The sequence below is a fragment of the Vicugna pacos genome, chromosome 21 (assembly GCF_048564905.1).
Source record: "Vicugna pacos chromosome 21, VicPac4, whole genome shotgun sequence".
Taxonomy (NCBI): Eukaryota; Metazoa; Chordata; class Mammalia; order Artiodactyla; family Camelidae; genus Vicugna; species Vicugna pacos.
In genome coordinates this window covers 6,858,552-6,872,784 of record NC_133007.1, presented here as the reverse complement: position 1 = coordinate 6,872,784, position 14,233 = coordinate 6,858,552, and the positions used below count along the sequence as shown (strand labels likewise).

The 14,233-nt window shown below is 37.3% G+C and overlaps 1 protein-coding gene across 1 annotated transcript in view; it reads left to right on the top strand.

Moving 5' to 3' along the window:
* Positions 1 to 14,003, top strand: part of XPR1 (xenotropic and polytropic retrovirus receptor 1) — a 157,039-nt gene extending 143,036 nt beyond the window's left edge. The window contains exons 12-15 of the mRNA XM_072946006.1: positions 1,795 to 1,961; positions 5,590 to 5,729; positions 9,086 to 9,307; positions 11,858 to 14,003. Coding sequence (XP_072802107.1) covers positions 1,795 to 1,961; positions 5,590 to 5,729; positions 9,086 to 9,307; positions 11,858 to 11,918 — 590 coding nt within the window. The 3' untranslated portion in view covers positions 11,919 to 14,003. The remainder of the gene's footprint in view (positions 1 to 1,794; positions 1,962 to 5,589; positions 5,730 to 9,085; positions 9,308 to 11,857) is intronic.
* The last annotated feature ends 230 nt before the right edge of the window (positions 14,004 to 14,233 follow it).

Below are 14,233 nucleotides of genomic sequence, written 5' to 3'. Positions count from 1 at the left end.
TTTCAAGCTACTAAGATGATTAACGTGGAACTGTTAGAAAAAGATATATGGTGTTTCCATCATATAGATACAATAAACATATACAACCTAAAAGAGTAAATAATAGCAAAATTTAGTAAAATAATTAGGAAGTGATGAATTTTGAATTTTTATTACCTTTGTTTTTAATATAGCTAATTATAAGTTCATGTAACTTAATTTTTAATAATGACTGTGTTTAGCAACCAGTTTGCAAAGTTTTTGGAAATTTAACAATTGGCTCATAAGCTGGTACACACTCTTAACACTGGAGCTCTGAGATATCTGTATTTTTTTAACCAACTAAGTAATTCTGATGAAAGCAATCTGTCAACCAGTTATTTTTCTGAAATGCAGATCTAATCCTAAGGACCAAGATGGCATTCCACAGGCAGACCCAATATGTCTTTTCCAGCCTCATTTCAAATCATACCCATTCCCTCACAGCCCCGGTGTCTCACCCACACTAGATTTAAATTACTTGCAGCTTCTCAGACATACCTTGCACTTTCCCACCCTCATGCCTTTCCATTATCTTCTTCTAGCCTTGAATAGCCATGTCTCGTCTGCGTGATTTTTACAACACTGTTTATTTATCCTTCTAGAAATAACTCAAATACTGCTTCCTCTTAATTCCTCCTGTTGGAAACATTCCCATTCTTCTTGATATTCTCATACTATTTTGCTTATGCTTTATTTTGAGCTCAAATTTATCATCAATAACAAGTGACTGTTTCAACTTACTAGATTATAATATAAATAATCTAAAGGGTGCCTTACTTAGTACTTTAATATCTAAAAATGATTTATGAGTACTTATTTTGATAAGAAAGATTATGGATAATACATCCTTTACTTTCTAAGCCTTTGGGAAACTAACCAAAATTTAAACTTTTCTTGAATTAGATAATTGTGTACTTTTTTTTCCGAATAATTGAAGACCATATTAGTAGTTACATACCTATATCCTACACCCAGAGAACACAAATAACATCATGATGACTTTCAAACTTATCAAAGAAGAGTTTCATTAGAGAATATACAAAGCACTTGAGAGTGAAAGAGACTAAGTTGTATAACTACCTTTGCAAATTATTTTTATGATTCTGATTTAGTGCACTTTATAGTGTTCTCAGCATGAAGCCTGAAGTTACATTATAGTGTTCTCACCGTAAAGTCAAATTAGGCCTTTGTATCATTAAACAACCTTCAAAAGAAGCAAAAATATCAAGCTTTGCTTTGTGATTTGAGAGAACTTTGCTTTTATATATAATCTTAAGGTTACATTCTTCATCAATCTGTTGCTTTCTGGCGTTTTATCTAGAATTAAAATTATCTGATTGCTTTCACAGTAAGTATTGATAAGATCTAAGTAAATGAAGGAAATGTTGTTCTAAATTAAAAACAATCCAAGAATTTCCTGAAGCAAATGTAGCATATTCCATGTTAGTGGTGTTTCGTAAATTTTTTTCATCTTTGACCCTAAGCTGCCACCTGATGGCAAAAGTTAAAATGACATCTTTTGTAATATTCAAAACTTCCATCACAATTATTTGAAATCTTATGTTTTTAGCATAGAGCCTCCAAACTCTAAATATACATTTGTACGAATTTTATGTATTTGATAAATGTTTGATGGTTACTTTGGACTTTATTTATTTTATCTTTACTTCCTTTATGGAATTGGAGAAAAATCTGTTAAGTAGTTTCACTTAATAAAGAATTTTGCTTGAATCTAGTAACTTTCTCTTTTCCCTTTCCCCTTTCTTTTTTCAGAACGCGGTCACTCAGACACCATAGTGTTCTTTTACCTGTGGATCGTCTTTTGTATCATCAGTTCCTGTTATACCCTCATCTGGGATCTGAAGATGGACTGGGGTCTTTTTGATAAGAATGCAGGAGAAAACACCTTCCTCCGGGAAGAAATTGTATACCCCCAAAAAGTATGTACAAAGAGCGCTTGTGTTTATTTAAAAAAAAAAAAAAAAACCTCAGGTGTACCTATTATAACATGTACCCAGTCCCAACCTAATATAATTAGAGAAAATAATTACCAGAAAATACTCATCTATTCAAGTCATCAAAAATGTATCCGATTGCGGGGAAGGTCTAGCTCAGTGGTAGAATGCGTGCTCAGCAGGCACAAGATCCTGGATTCAATCCCTAGTATCTCCATTTAAAGAAATAAATAAACAAACAATCCTAATTACCTACTCACCCCCAAAAAAACTAAATTAAATTTAAATTTTAAAAATGTATCAGATGTTTACTATATGCTGAGCATTATAGGAAATAAAAACAAAATAAAATTCTAGTTCTCAAAGAGACCATAATCTATATTCTAAACAGATAAGTAAGCAGATTGCAATACAAGATAAAGACTAGAAGAGAGAAATAAATAGCTTCTACCATTTATGATTTATTTTGAACATGTCTCAAATGCCCTCTTTCACCTTTGTTTGCCTTGCAAACTCTTTTTCCTTCTTTTTAAAAGTCAGTTTAAGTGTTACTTGCTCTAAGAAGTCTTTCATCCTAATCCCATTTTACCTTATACAGACTTCTGTTATGACAGTTATCATATTGTATTGTAATTACCTGTTTAGGTATCTGTGTCCTTCACTGCCCAGCATGGTTCCTGGCAGACAGTAGACTTACTGTCTGTAGAAGGAATGAGTGAGCAGTGCTATGAAAGCATGAGGGAAAGGGGAGTGATGCCTGTGCTTGACTGCATCAAGAAGGCGTCTCCTTTCGTCTGTTTCAACCAGTTTTGTTAAAGTTCCAATTTAATCCAAAAATATGTGGATAATTACTTAGAAATTATTTTAGCATCTTATCTGTATATGAATGTGAATGGATGAGAGAGGCTGAATTAGTCAAAAGGTCAAGAGTATCTACTCAGAGATTGAAAGAAATTGAGCAAATGAGCTAGGAATCCTTGTAAGTGAGTTCTAATCCCAGCTCTTACTAACTAGCTCTGTAACTTTAGGGAACCAGATTGCAGTGTATTCTCGTCCAGAAGGTCGGGTGTTGTACTAGATTGTCCCTTGGTCCTTCCCCAGTCCTCAGATTCTGTGATGCAGAGGGGCATGTAGCTTGGGTCACTAATATTTTATACTACAGCAAAATGTCACTGGTACCTCAAATTGTACTTTGAAAAGTATATGAATGTGTAATAGTTTATTGGTGAGTAGGGAAAGCTGTTTTCAAGTGTGAGGACTGAGGATAAATGATAGGAGAGTGGATACGAAGAATGGAGTTACTTTAGGGTAACTTCATATAGACAGTTGAAGGCAGAAAAGGGGATATTCAGTGACAGTGAGTGATTTTTTTTTTTGCATTCTTTTTTACTGAAGTATAGTCAGTTTACAATGTTGTATCATTTCTGATGTACAGCATAATGTTTCAGTCATACATATACATACATATATTCATTTTCATATTCTTTTTCATTATAGGTCACTATAAGATATTGAATATAGTTCCCTGTGCTATACAGTATAAGCTTGTTTATCTATTTTATATATAATAGTTAGTATCTGCCAATCTCGAACTCCCAATTTATCTCTTCCTATCCCCTATCCCCTAAACTCCCTGCTAACCATAAGTTTGTTCTGTATGTCTGTGAGTCTGTTTCTGTTTTGTAAATAAGTTTATTTGTGTCTTTTTTTTTTTTTTTAAGATTCCACATATAAGTGATATCACACAGTATTTTTCTTTCTCTTTCTGGCTTACTTCGACAGTGATTTTTTTTAACAAGCTATAACAATAATCCCAATGTACAAATTTAGAATATATGACCAAGATACTAGACATATCTTTATGTCTCATTTGAAAAGACAATCAGTAATAGTAAGCACAAGTCAGCAGACAGGCGCCCAAGGAAAGACAGACTTTTGTGTTCACCAAATATATGCGCCTTATTACTCCTTGTACTGTTCTTGCCTTACTGAGAGATACATTTATTTCTTATGCTGGTTGCTCTGAACTATTTATATCTTTATGTAAGTATTAATCCATTCCTCCTTTTAAATAGTTCTAAATTTTTTATTTCTATGTAATAAGATTAGTTAATAGAATCTTTCAGTTTCTTTGTTATTATATATTTTCATGACCCTAGAAAATAAAGCATATACTTTTTATACATTATACTTTCAAATATACAAGAAAGTGTTCTGGGAGATCGCCATATCCCTTTCCATTTTAAAAAGGCAAATATTGGAATAAAGTTCATTCTACTTGAAAAGGGAAGAATCTATTTGTGGAGTCCTGTGGCACTTCATTTAAAAACTAAGAACACAGCTATATGAACCTGAAAATCAGATCCAACTTTTCTGTCTGTTGACCTCAAGTTAAGTGTATTCCTCCAAAAAGGCTATCAGCTTCCATATCAGTCAACTGTGGATCAGCTTAAGACTGGCTCTTAGAGACACATGAAGTTGCAGCCCTTCACTGAGAGGCCTAGTAATGAGTTCATGGCATGTGAATTTATTCAAAAATTACATTATCACTATATTGGATGGATGGGGGAGGAAACAGGAAGGTATGTCAGTATGTTAAAATCTTCATAAAGTGAATCATAATAAGCAGTGGATAATGTCTAAAATTGATTAATCAAGGTAAAGCAATATACACACATTATTTAGAAATGTGGAGGATAAATACTACAGGAGGAGAGAGAAATAGCTACAACTTTTGAAAATGTTTGTCTCTAGAGAATGGGACTAGAAGATGCAAGGGGACTGTTACTTGTTTTTTTTTTTGTTGTTGAATAGCCCTCTAACATGACTGGTATTTCTTTGTTAAATTTTTTAAAATAAAATCAATGCTACGGCTTAATACATAGCAGTTCTAGTTCCCATAAAACGTCACAGCCTTTAAATGCATATTGTTAAAGAGCTAATTATCCAGAGATTAGTAGTGAGAAAAATCCATGAATTACAGTTCTGGTCTATTGGCAGTTTGTGTACTCAAGACTTTTGTGTAGCTAAAACTGCTCTTAAATACTGGGTACTAGTAACCTGGAAGAATTATTTGATTGAGTGCTGTCTTCCCCATGTGAAAATGGAACAATCCTTAAATTTAACTATGTTTGTGAAATCCAAGCTTAATTTTATTTACTGACATCAAAAAGCAAGGCAAAATTTTTTTCACATGAAGGGTAGGGCAATTTGAGAATAAAAGTGCAAATTACAGAGTTAATAAATCTAATCTTTTCTAGTATTAACTGTTGAGTTATCACTGTATCACATACATATTAGAATGTAATCTTAGTCAGAGCAAGGACCTCATCTGGCTTGTATTTCTAGGGTCTAGAAGAGAGTCTGATACACACTATGGGGATGAAGTTTATCTGTTAAGTGATTACCAAAATTTAGTCAAACTTTATCTTGAATATTGTACCATTAAGGAAAAAATTAAATTCATGAAATCTTTCTAAAATATAAAACTGTTTTTCCTCTAAAGAGGACCTGTGCTTGTCAGTGGGCTGTGTGATTTTTGTTACTGTGATAAGCGTGCTTATTTGCAAGAAACATGGTGGTACGTGTACTCAATTTGCTTATTATTCCTCAGGCCTATTATTACTGTGCCATCATAGAGGATGTGATACTGCGCTTTGCTTGGACTATCCAAATCTCAATTACCTCCACGACTTTGTTGCCTCATGCTGGGGACATCATTTCTACTGTCTTTGCTCCTCTTGAGGTTTTCCGGTAAGCAAACTACTCAAAAGTTTATTAGAAATTCTTTTTACCTAAAAAGTTGCTCAATACTTACAAATAGTATTTACTGAAACTTACACTTGAGAAGCTTGAATTTTCCAACTTTTCTCAAACTTCTCATCAGCCTCAGACTTGGAAAATCCTGCTTGAAGGACCAAGAGATTAACTCTTAAAAAGTTAAAATAACTTCTGATGCTTAAATAGCTTTTTAGAATTGGGTTTCATTGGAAGATTCATTAAGTGGAAATAGGTAGGTAAAAAGTCTTAGAACAGAAATTAGAATTAAAATCTTTTGAGAATCATTTTTTGCAAATTAGCAGCCTGAGGTATTCAGCCCAAACTTCTCGGTGGAAACAGTAAGAATGTCAGATAAAATGTTTTTAGAATCTTCCTAAAAACATCAGTGATCTGACAAGATAGCCCAAACACTAAGTAAAAGCAGGTACCCCAAGATAAGCAGAACACTAAAGCCAGTTTTATACTAAAGAAATTTGCCGAATCTAGAGACTTTGAGATTCATTTGTGATAGCCAGTTAAAATTTATATGCACCTAGTAACATTGGTGAAAGAACAGGCAGGTCGTCCACTGGAACAGAACAGGGAGTCCAAAAACAGATCCACACATGCACCAACACTGCCTGATTTATGACAAGGTGGCTAGACAGCAGTGAATAGAAAGAGATTCTTTAGTAAATGATAATTGAGTCAACTGAATATCCATTTGGGAAAAAAATTAATCTCAACTTCTCCTGCATGGTGTACACAAAATCAGTTCCAGGTGGATTACAGAGCTAAATATGAAAGTTACATCAATAGACTGTCTAGAAGACAACATAGAAGGGGGCCATAAAGGCAGCTTTGGGTGTATGGTCATTTTTTATTTCTTGTTTCTGGGTAGTAAATAACACAGAGTGATCACTTTGTAATAGTTAATCAAACTGCACACTTAACAATCCGCACACTTTTATATATCTATGTTGTGCTTTAGATAAAATGCTTATTTAAAAAAAAAAAAACAGCAGCCCCAAAGAAAGGATTGTTTTCAAAGAAATGGTGGTAAGACAGGGATGACTTCTCAGCAGCATCAATGAAAGTCAAAAGTCATTAAAATGGTGTCTTCATGTGCTGAAAGAAAATAACTGCCTACCTAGAACTCTGCCCGGTGAAAGTATTTGTCACAAATGAAGATGAATTAAAGAAATTTTCAGACAGATACATAGCATTCTTCTGAGTCAGGATGGGCACATTTATCAGGATGGCCTGATAAGATAAGACTGAATCTGGAAACAGTGCCCTTGTTGCCGTCAGGGATCTCTCCAAACTACTAGGCCCCCTTCCCTTCTTCACTTTCCCTGATGTCTGGGTCCAGGACCTGAAATTCTCCGTCACTATCAACACCTCCCCTCACCCACTTCTTTCCCTTTCACGTGTGCTGCTTTATAAATTAAAAAAACATTTTTTTCTCGTTAAAAAAAAGGAGCTCAATTACTCTTTTATTTTTGATTTTTCCTTTTAAAAAATTATTTGCTTAACTGTAGAAGATGTTCTATCACCCATTTAAAGCAAAAGCAAAAACCTCCTTTGAGTCTTTCTTCCTCCAACTACTGCCCATTTTTCTGCTCTCCTTTGCAGCAAAACTCTAAGAGATGTGCTAGATGCCTCTGCTCCCTCACTCCTCCCCCATTCTTTCTTTAATTCACCTCAAGTCTTTTCTCCCAATACTCAAACTAAACTCCTTTTGTTAATAACCAGTAATGTTAATAGCGGCAGCACACACGAATGCATTGCCTGCTGTGTACCCGGCACTTCTGAGCCCTTTGCATGTGTTAACTTATTGAATCCTCACGACACTTGTGAGGTAGGTACTGTTACTGTCTCATTTTACTGATAAAGTGTAGGTTAAATAAATCATCCAAGGTTATCACATCTGGTAAGTGGTGGAGCCATGATTTGAATCTACATGTCTCCCAGAATCTTTGCTCTTAGATCATGCTGCCTCTTCATCCTCTTAATCTAAATCCAGTGTTTTTAGTTCGCTGTACTGATTTTACTTTAGCTCTCAACAAAGCACTTTCTTCACTTGATTTGTCAGAAACGACACTCTTCTGTCTGTCTCTTCCTTCTCAACTCCTCTGCTAGTTCTTGTTCTTCTTCCTCTTCCCAAATTGTAAGTGTTGGAGTGCTCCATGGTTTAGTCCTCCTAACTCTTCTCTCCTCCACTTACATTATTCCTAAGCCCATGCCTCGAAATACTGTTCGAATGCTGTCGCCAGTCCTAGGCTCTCCCTTGAACTGCAGGCTCATGTCTGTCTGGCTACTGTATTTTCCTCTTGTTTATCTAATGGCTCTGGCCTAATAGGAACAACCTAGATCCTTGGGAAATGGTGTCACCATTCACTGAGAACAAAAACCTGAGGCCGCTCACTTCCCATGTCAGTAAGTCCTGTCGGCTCCATCTTCGTACATCCCTGTCTGTCTGCTTCTCATCACCTCTGTTACCCCTCCTGAATCTAAGTCTCCATCATCTCTGTCCTGGATTACTGCAGCAGCCTCTCTAATTGGTCTTCCTTCAGCTGTTCTTGTCTTCATTTGATCTGTTCTTGCTGCAGCAGGTAGAATCATCTTTTTAAAACAAATCACCAGCTCAGAACTCTCCTTGTTTTCCGTCACACTTGAAATCGAAACTCTTTCCTCTGGCTTATAAGGCCCTCTGTGGATCAGGCCCATTTCTACCCCTCCCTCTTCGTCTTCTGCTGTTTTAACCACTCCAGCCCCACTGGCCTTCTTGCTGTTGTTTCAACACACCAAAGTTGTTTCCAGCTGGGGGCCTTTTGTACTAGCTGTTTCCGCTGCCTAGGACACTCTTCCTCACGATTTTGCATGACTCACTCTCTTGCATCACTCGGGTTTCTGTTAAAGGCCGTCTCTTCAGAGAAGTGTGCTTCAGCCCCTTGTCCTGTTTTCTTTTCTTCAGAGCACTTAACCGTTAGCTGTTTACTTGCTTATTACCTGTCTCTGCCAGTAGAAATTACACCTATGCAGTCAGAGGCGTTGTGTGTCTCATCCAGTGCTTCTTCCTGTCATATTGGCGGGACTCAGTAAATATTCGCTCAATAAAGCAAAGGAATGAGTGCTCTGAAACTGCATTCCGTGGGCCCCTTCCCTTTGCCTGCTCTATTCTTGTCCCCTTCCCCCCCACACCATGCCATCTTTTTCTATTTTATTTTAATATTCTAGCCCTTAGTTCCTTCTTTTCTTTCTATGAGTGGAAACTTGAGACATTGGGTGATAGTAGTAATATGTTCAAATTTTTAAGTAATTTGCCCATTCTACCCCATTTTGCTAAGGCGATTTGTGTGGAACTTCTTCCGCCTGGAGAACGAACACCTGAATAACTGTGGTGAGTTCCGTGCTGTGCGGGACATCTCTGTGGCCCCTCTGAACGCAGATGATCAGACACTCCTGGAGCAGATGATGGACCAGGAGGACGGGGTGCGGAACCGCCAGAAGAACCGGCCATGGAAGTACAGCCAGAGCATCTCCCTGCGCCGGCCTCGCCTCGCCTCTCAGTATGTACTGCACCCCCTTCTGTGAGACAGCTTCGCTTCAGGATTTAGTACTGGTAACAGTCAAGCTAGGAAGCCACCAGGCTGAACCAAATGAAATTGTCAGCATTCAGCCATGTTTCACCTGCAAAACCAGCAATAACAGCAGCTTCATATGTTCCAACCTAGAGACTGTCTTAGTGAACATAGAGTAAGATGTCATTAGCATGCCAATTAACGCATTAATTAAAGCCTATTAATTTGGCGTTAAAAGTACACTGGGGAAGGTTTGTTGGAGAATAATTTACTATACTCTACAGTATGTTTTGCATAAAAATCATTTTTCAAGTTATAAGCTTTAAGAATCCTGGTTCTGCCACTTGCCATCTGTGTAACTTTGGCCAAATCACTTAATTTCACCTTATTATCCCTCATGTATAAATTGGGATTAACATGTTCTCTGCTCATAGGACTAAATTTATGATGAGGGATTTAGACATCTCTTCACAGGAAAAGCTCAAGAAGTGATAGACTATTATTATTTTTACTTTCTTACTAAATACCTACAACAGTGTTTTTATCAGTCATTGACTTTGTATGTTCCTAAAGTAATAATAAATGTAGGGTATACTGTGGCTGCCTTTGAAATTTAGAGGCGGTAGATATCACAGTGGATTAGAATGAAGCAGGAGAAGACTTAAGACAAGCATGAGCAGTTTTCTGAAGGATAAGGGAGTGCTGGAATAGGGTAGAGACACATTAAAGACATGAAGGTGGAAATGAGGGGCAGAAAGAAAGGCCATGTGACTAGAAGTATAGGAAAAAAAATTTAGCTGAATAGATATAGTATGATTGTAAAAGGCTGAAAAGTGCAAGCTTGATCTTGTAGGCAGGAAGGAGTCAGAGAATTGTTTCGTAGAATGACATTATGAAAGTAGTAGTTTCATAAGTTCTGGTGACTCTGTGCAAGTATATTGGGAAAGGGAAGACTGAAGGCCAGAAGGTCAGCTAAAAGGCCACTGCAGTTTCCTTAAGTATGGAGCATAGAGGGCTTGAATTAGGGTGAATACAACAGGACTGAAAACGAATGTACAGAGACGTTTTAAAGGCAGTTAAAAAAAATAGGAGGTGGTAATAACCCACAAGGGAGCAGAGTAGAAATTGCCTGAGCTTAGGATAGAATGTAGACGTTCTCTGAAGAGGAGAAGGTAGAGAAAAGAAAAGCAGAGCAAGGAACTGAGTCTTAGGGAACAAACACAGACAAGAGAAAAAGAACAAACAAATGGGGCAGGAAAGGAATGGTGAGGGAAGTCAGTAGGAAGAACATCAAAACAAAGCATAATACCATGATAGCAGGAAGCAGAGTTTGGAGAAGCAGGAGGAGGGGTGTGGAGGCCGGTGGCATCAAAAAGTAAGTGCCACAGAGGGCAGGGATAGGCGATCCTCTCATTGAGCTCCTAAGTATGAAAGTCTGATCCTTGTTAGGTACCAGCAGAGGGCAGTCTAAACATACACTCTTTCTCCTTCAGAAACAGGGACGCTCTTTGGCAATAGATTTTTATGTTCAGTTTCAGGTGTTCAGTGGAAAAATACTGGGGTACTAGATTGCCACCAGAGGAAGACGTTTAGAACAATGGGTAGAGCAGGGGGTCTGAAATAAGAAGGTCTGAGGTTGAGTACTGCCTGTGTGACTCATGCAGCCTTCAGCACATCCTTAACCTTTTGAATGTCAGTTTCCACTAATAATACCTACTTCACCTCATCGGGCTCAGGAGTTGCAGGATATTTTAATACTATCTAATTGCATTTTTCATCCAGTGCAGGAATCTTTTCTGCAGCATCCTGAATAGTCATCGCGTAGATTGACAGGCTTCAGTGATAGTGAAGTTTATACGAAGCACCTGATTTTATAGTTGGGTAGTTATCGTGGCAGATAGCTTATGTTGGCCTGAAATACGCTTCACTGTGACTTCAACCAGTTGATCCTGGTTGGACTTTCCAACAGAATTTAATTTCCCCCCTCTTCTATATCATACTTTGCCAACTGTTGGAAGACAAGTGTCCTGTCTCTCCTTAGGTCTTACCTGCTGGCTAACTCTTCTGGGTTTTCATGTGTACCTCAAATGACATTTCTGTCATCTTCATCATAATTCTTCATATTTGTTTACTGCTTTACTGATGCTTTTTATATCCATTTTCTTATGTGATATTCGTACTATCTCCAGGAGGTGAAAGTAGTATTGTGTGAAATAGGTGTTTACAGAGGTGGAAATTGGCTCTCAAAGAGGTTAAAGTGATACATCATAAAATCAGAGTCCCTCCATTGCATGTGACCTGCCATTGTTCTTGCTTTCGTCCTCTGGCTGCAATCTGGTTTCTTAGTGTTTTTCCAGTAATGCCTGAGATTGAATGTGGAACTCCAGGAATAGTCCATCGGCGCAGTGTATAGTGCCCGTTCCTGGTTAGGATGTATTTTTAATGGTAGTAGGATGGGAAGTGTACCCAATACTTTGGATGTGTCTGTATTTTAGTAATGGACTGTTTTGTGTTTTTTTTTCCCCCTCTTACTACTAGATCCAAGGCTCGTGACACTAAGGTATTGATAGAAGACACAGATGACGAAGCTAACACTTGAATCCTCTGAAGTCTAGACTAACATCCTAGGTTTTCCTACTCTACAATTCTTTTCTCGACCAACGCAACCTCTAGAACCTTTCCAGCTGAAAACAGGAGAAGACATATAACACATTTTCCGAGCTCTTCCAGATCGGATCCTATGGACTCCAAACAAGCTCACTGTGTTTCTTTTCTTTTCTTCTGGTTTAATTTTCATTTTCTATTTTTAAAATAAATATTTACTTCATTTTGCCAATCAGAGGACATTTTAAGGAACAAAAACATAGTATCTTTTGGATTGTTTACAATCACAAGGACACAGATACCTATCGGGAAGAAGAACAGGCATTGCAAGGACCTCTGATGGGACGGTACCGAGATACCTCGGCTTCCGCTTGGCCCGGTTTTGACTGGTTGAAACCGGACATTGGTTTTTAAATTTTTTGTCAGTTTATGTGGAGAATTTTTTCCTTTCCTTCATACCCAGCGCAAAAGCACTGGCTGCACTTGCAGGGAAAGTGCAACTTAGAGCAGTACCTTCATTCACGAAGCTACTTTTTAATTTGATGTAACTTTTCTTATTTTGGGGAGGGTTGCTGGGTGGGTGGGAAATACGATGTATTTGTTACATATAGTTTTCGCATTATTTATGAAACTTAACCATAAAAGAATGATACAACTCCTGTACAATGAAGGTAATAACAGTGAAAGAAGACAGGGGAAACTAGTGTTGGACAGCATTTATGAGGGTTTGGTCCACAATACCTCTTTCATGAGACAACTTGCATCAGTTTGACTTTTTCTTTCCTTTTAATTTTAAGCCAAAGTTTTATTACTGATTTTTTAAGTTGCTGCTGCTTTAGAATCCTGAGCATGTCTTTCATAACAAAGCATTCACACACTTCCACGTAACTGGTTGAAAATTATTTAATAGGTCTGATACTTTTTTTTTAAGAAACAGAAGTGGAATACATTTGCCCATATTCCAGCCATAACAACTGAAGTCATGCCTTACGAAGCTTCAGCAGTAGGGTAACTGAAGTGCAGCCTTTACTGACTCTGCATTAGAAGACACGGCTATTGCAGAGACTCTCCGCACCCTCACCGCATAGTTTTTGTTCTGGGCTTAGTTACTTTGGCCAGAATTCGATCAAAGTAAAAGTCTGTCTTGGGGAAACCATGCTTTTGAGAGCATCGATCAAACTGTCCTTCCTGTTTCACATCATAAAACAGACCTTGGCAGCCATTTCTCCCAGCAGTTTTAAAGGATGAACATTGGATTTTGTGCCCTCCTATGATAGAAAAACTGCTTTTAAAATCTGGGGGGCCTCAGCTTGGTTCTACACAAGAAGTATATTAACTTAGAAAGTGCAGACTGTCATGGTGTGTGGACAGTGCTCATTTTCACTTCTTTGATTTCTTTCCTGTTTCCTCAGTCATCCACATAAGCCCCAAAACTGTAAGGGATTTTAGTTTCTTAAATGTGGTTGGCATTAAATTTAGCATTTTCACTTACTTAGTCTTAAAACCATACTGTTATTACCCCTTAATATGCCCCTTTCGTCACCAGCTCTTCTCCCGCGTTCCACAAGTCTGCTCGTCCCCATCGTAATTCCCGTAGATTGAAGTTACTGTTACTACCAAACTTCTATCAACTGACAAATAGTTTTTTAAAGGAGTTTCTTTCACCTTTATTCTGACAAGCTTCCAGAATGTGTTCCCTTCCTGAATTGGGGTTTTTTTTTCCCTGAAAAATCATACAACTTTGTGGCCTTTATTGCTTTTTTGTTTTGCCAAGCATGTTCCTTGGCCTGAAACTGAAAATGAGAAGTTTAATTATTTGGGGTTTTTTTTTGTTAGTTTAAATAAATTGAATCATTTATAATAATCAGTGGTAACAGTTTGGTGACCCTTAACAGGTTAAAGGTTGCATTATTTATACTTGGGATTTTTTTTCCAACCTGTTTTTGTACTTTAAAACTATGGGGGAATATCACTGGTCTGTCAGGAAATAGCAGTAATTATTACTGAGTTATCTAGATCAGTCCAGTGGACCAGTCATTCCTTGTACAAATAAAATCGGTGGTACTAATGTGTATCCAGAGCAATTTGAATTGTCAACTTCATTCTCTTATTAGTAAACTTATATAATGACACATGTAAAAGCTGACAGTTGACTTCTGATATTTGAACTCCGCAGGGTTTTTACTGCAGTGTATCCTATGACCAATTTGGTCTTTCTTCAACTGTCACGATTCTAGGCCCTAATCAGTATTATTTTTTTTTGCAGTGTTAGAATGTGTTCTTTTCCTGATGTTTGTGCTGTTGGCATCG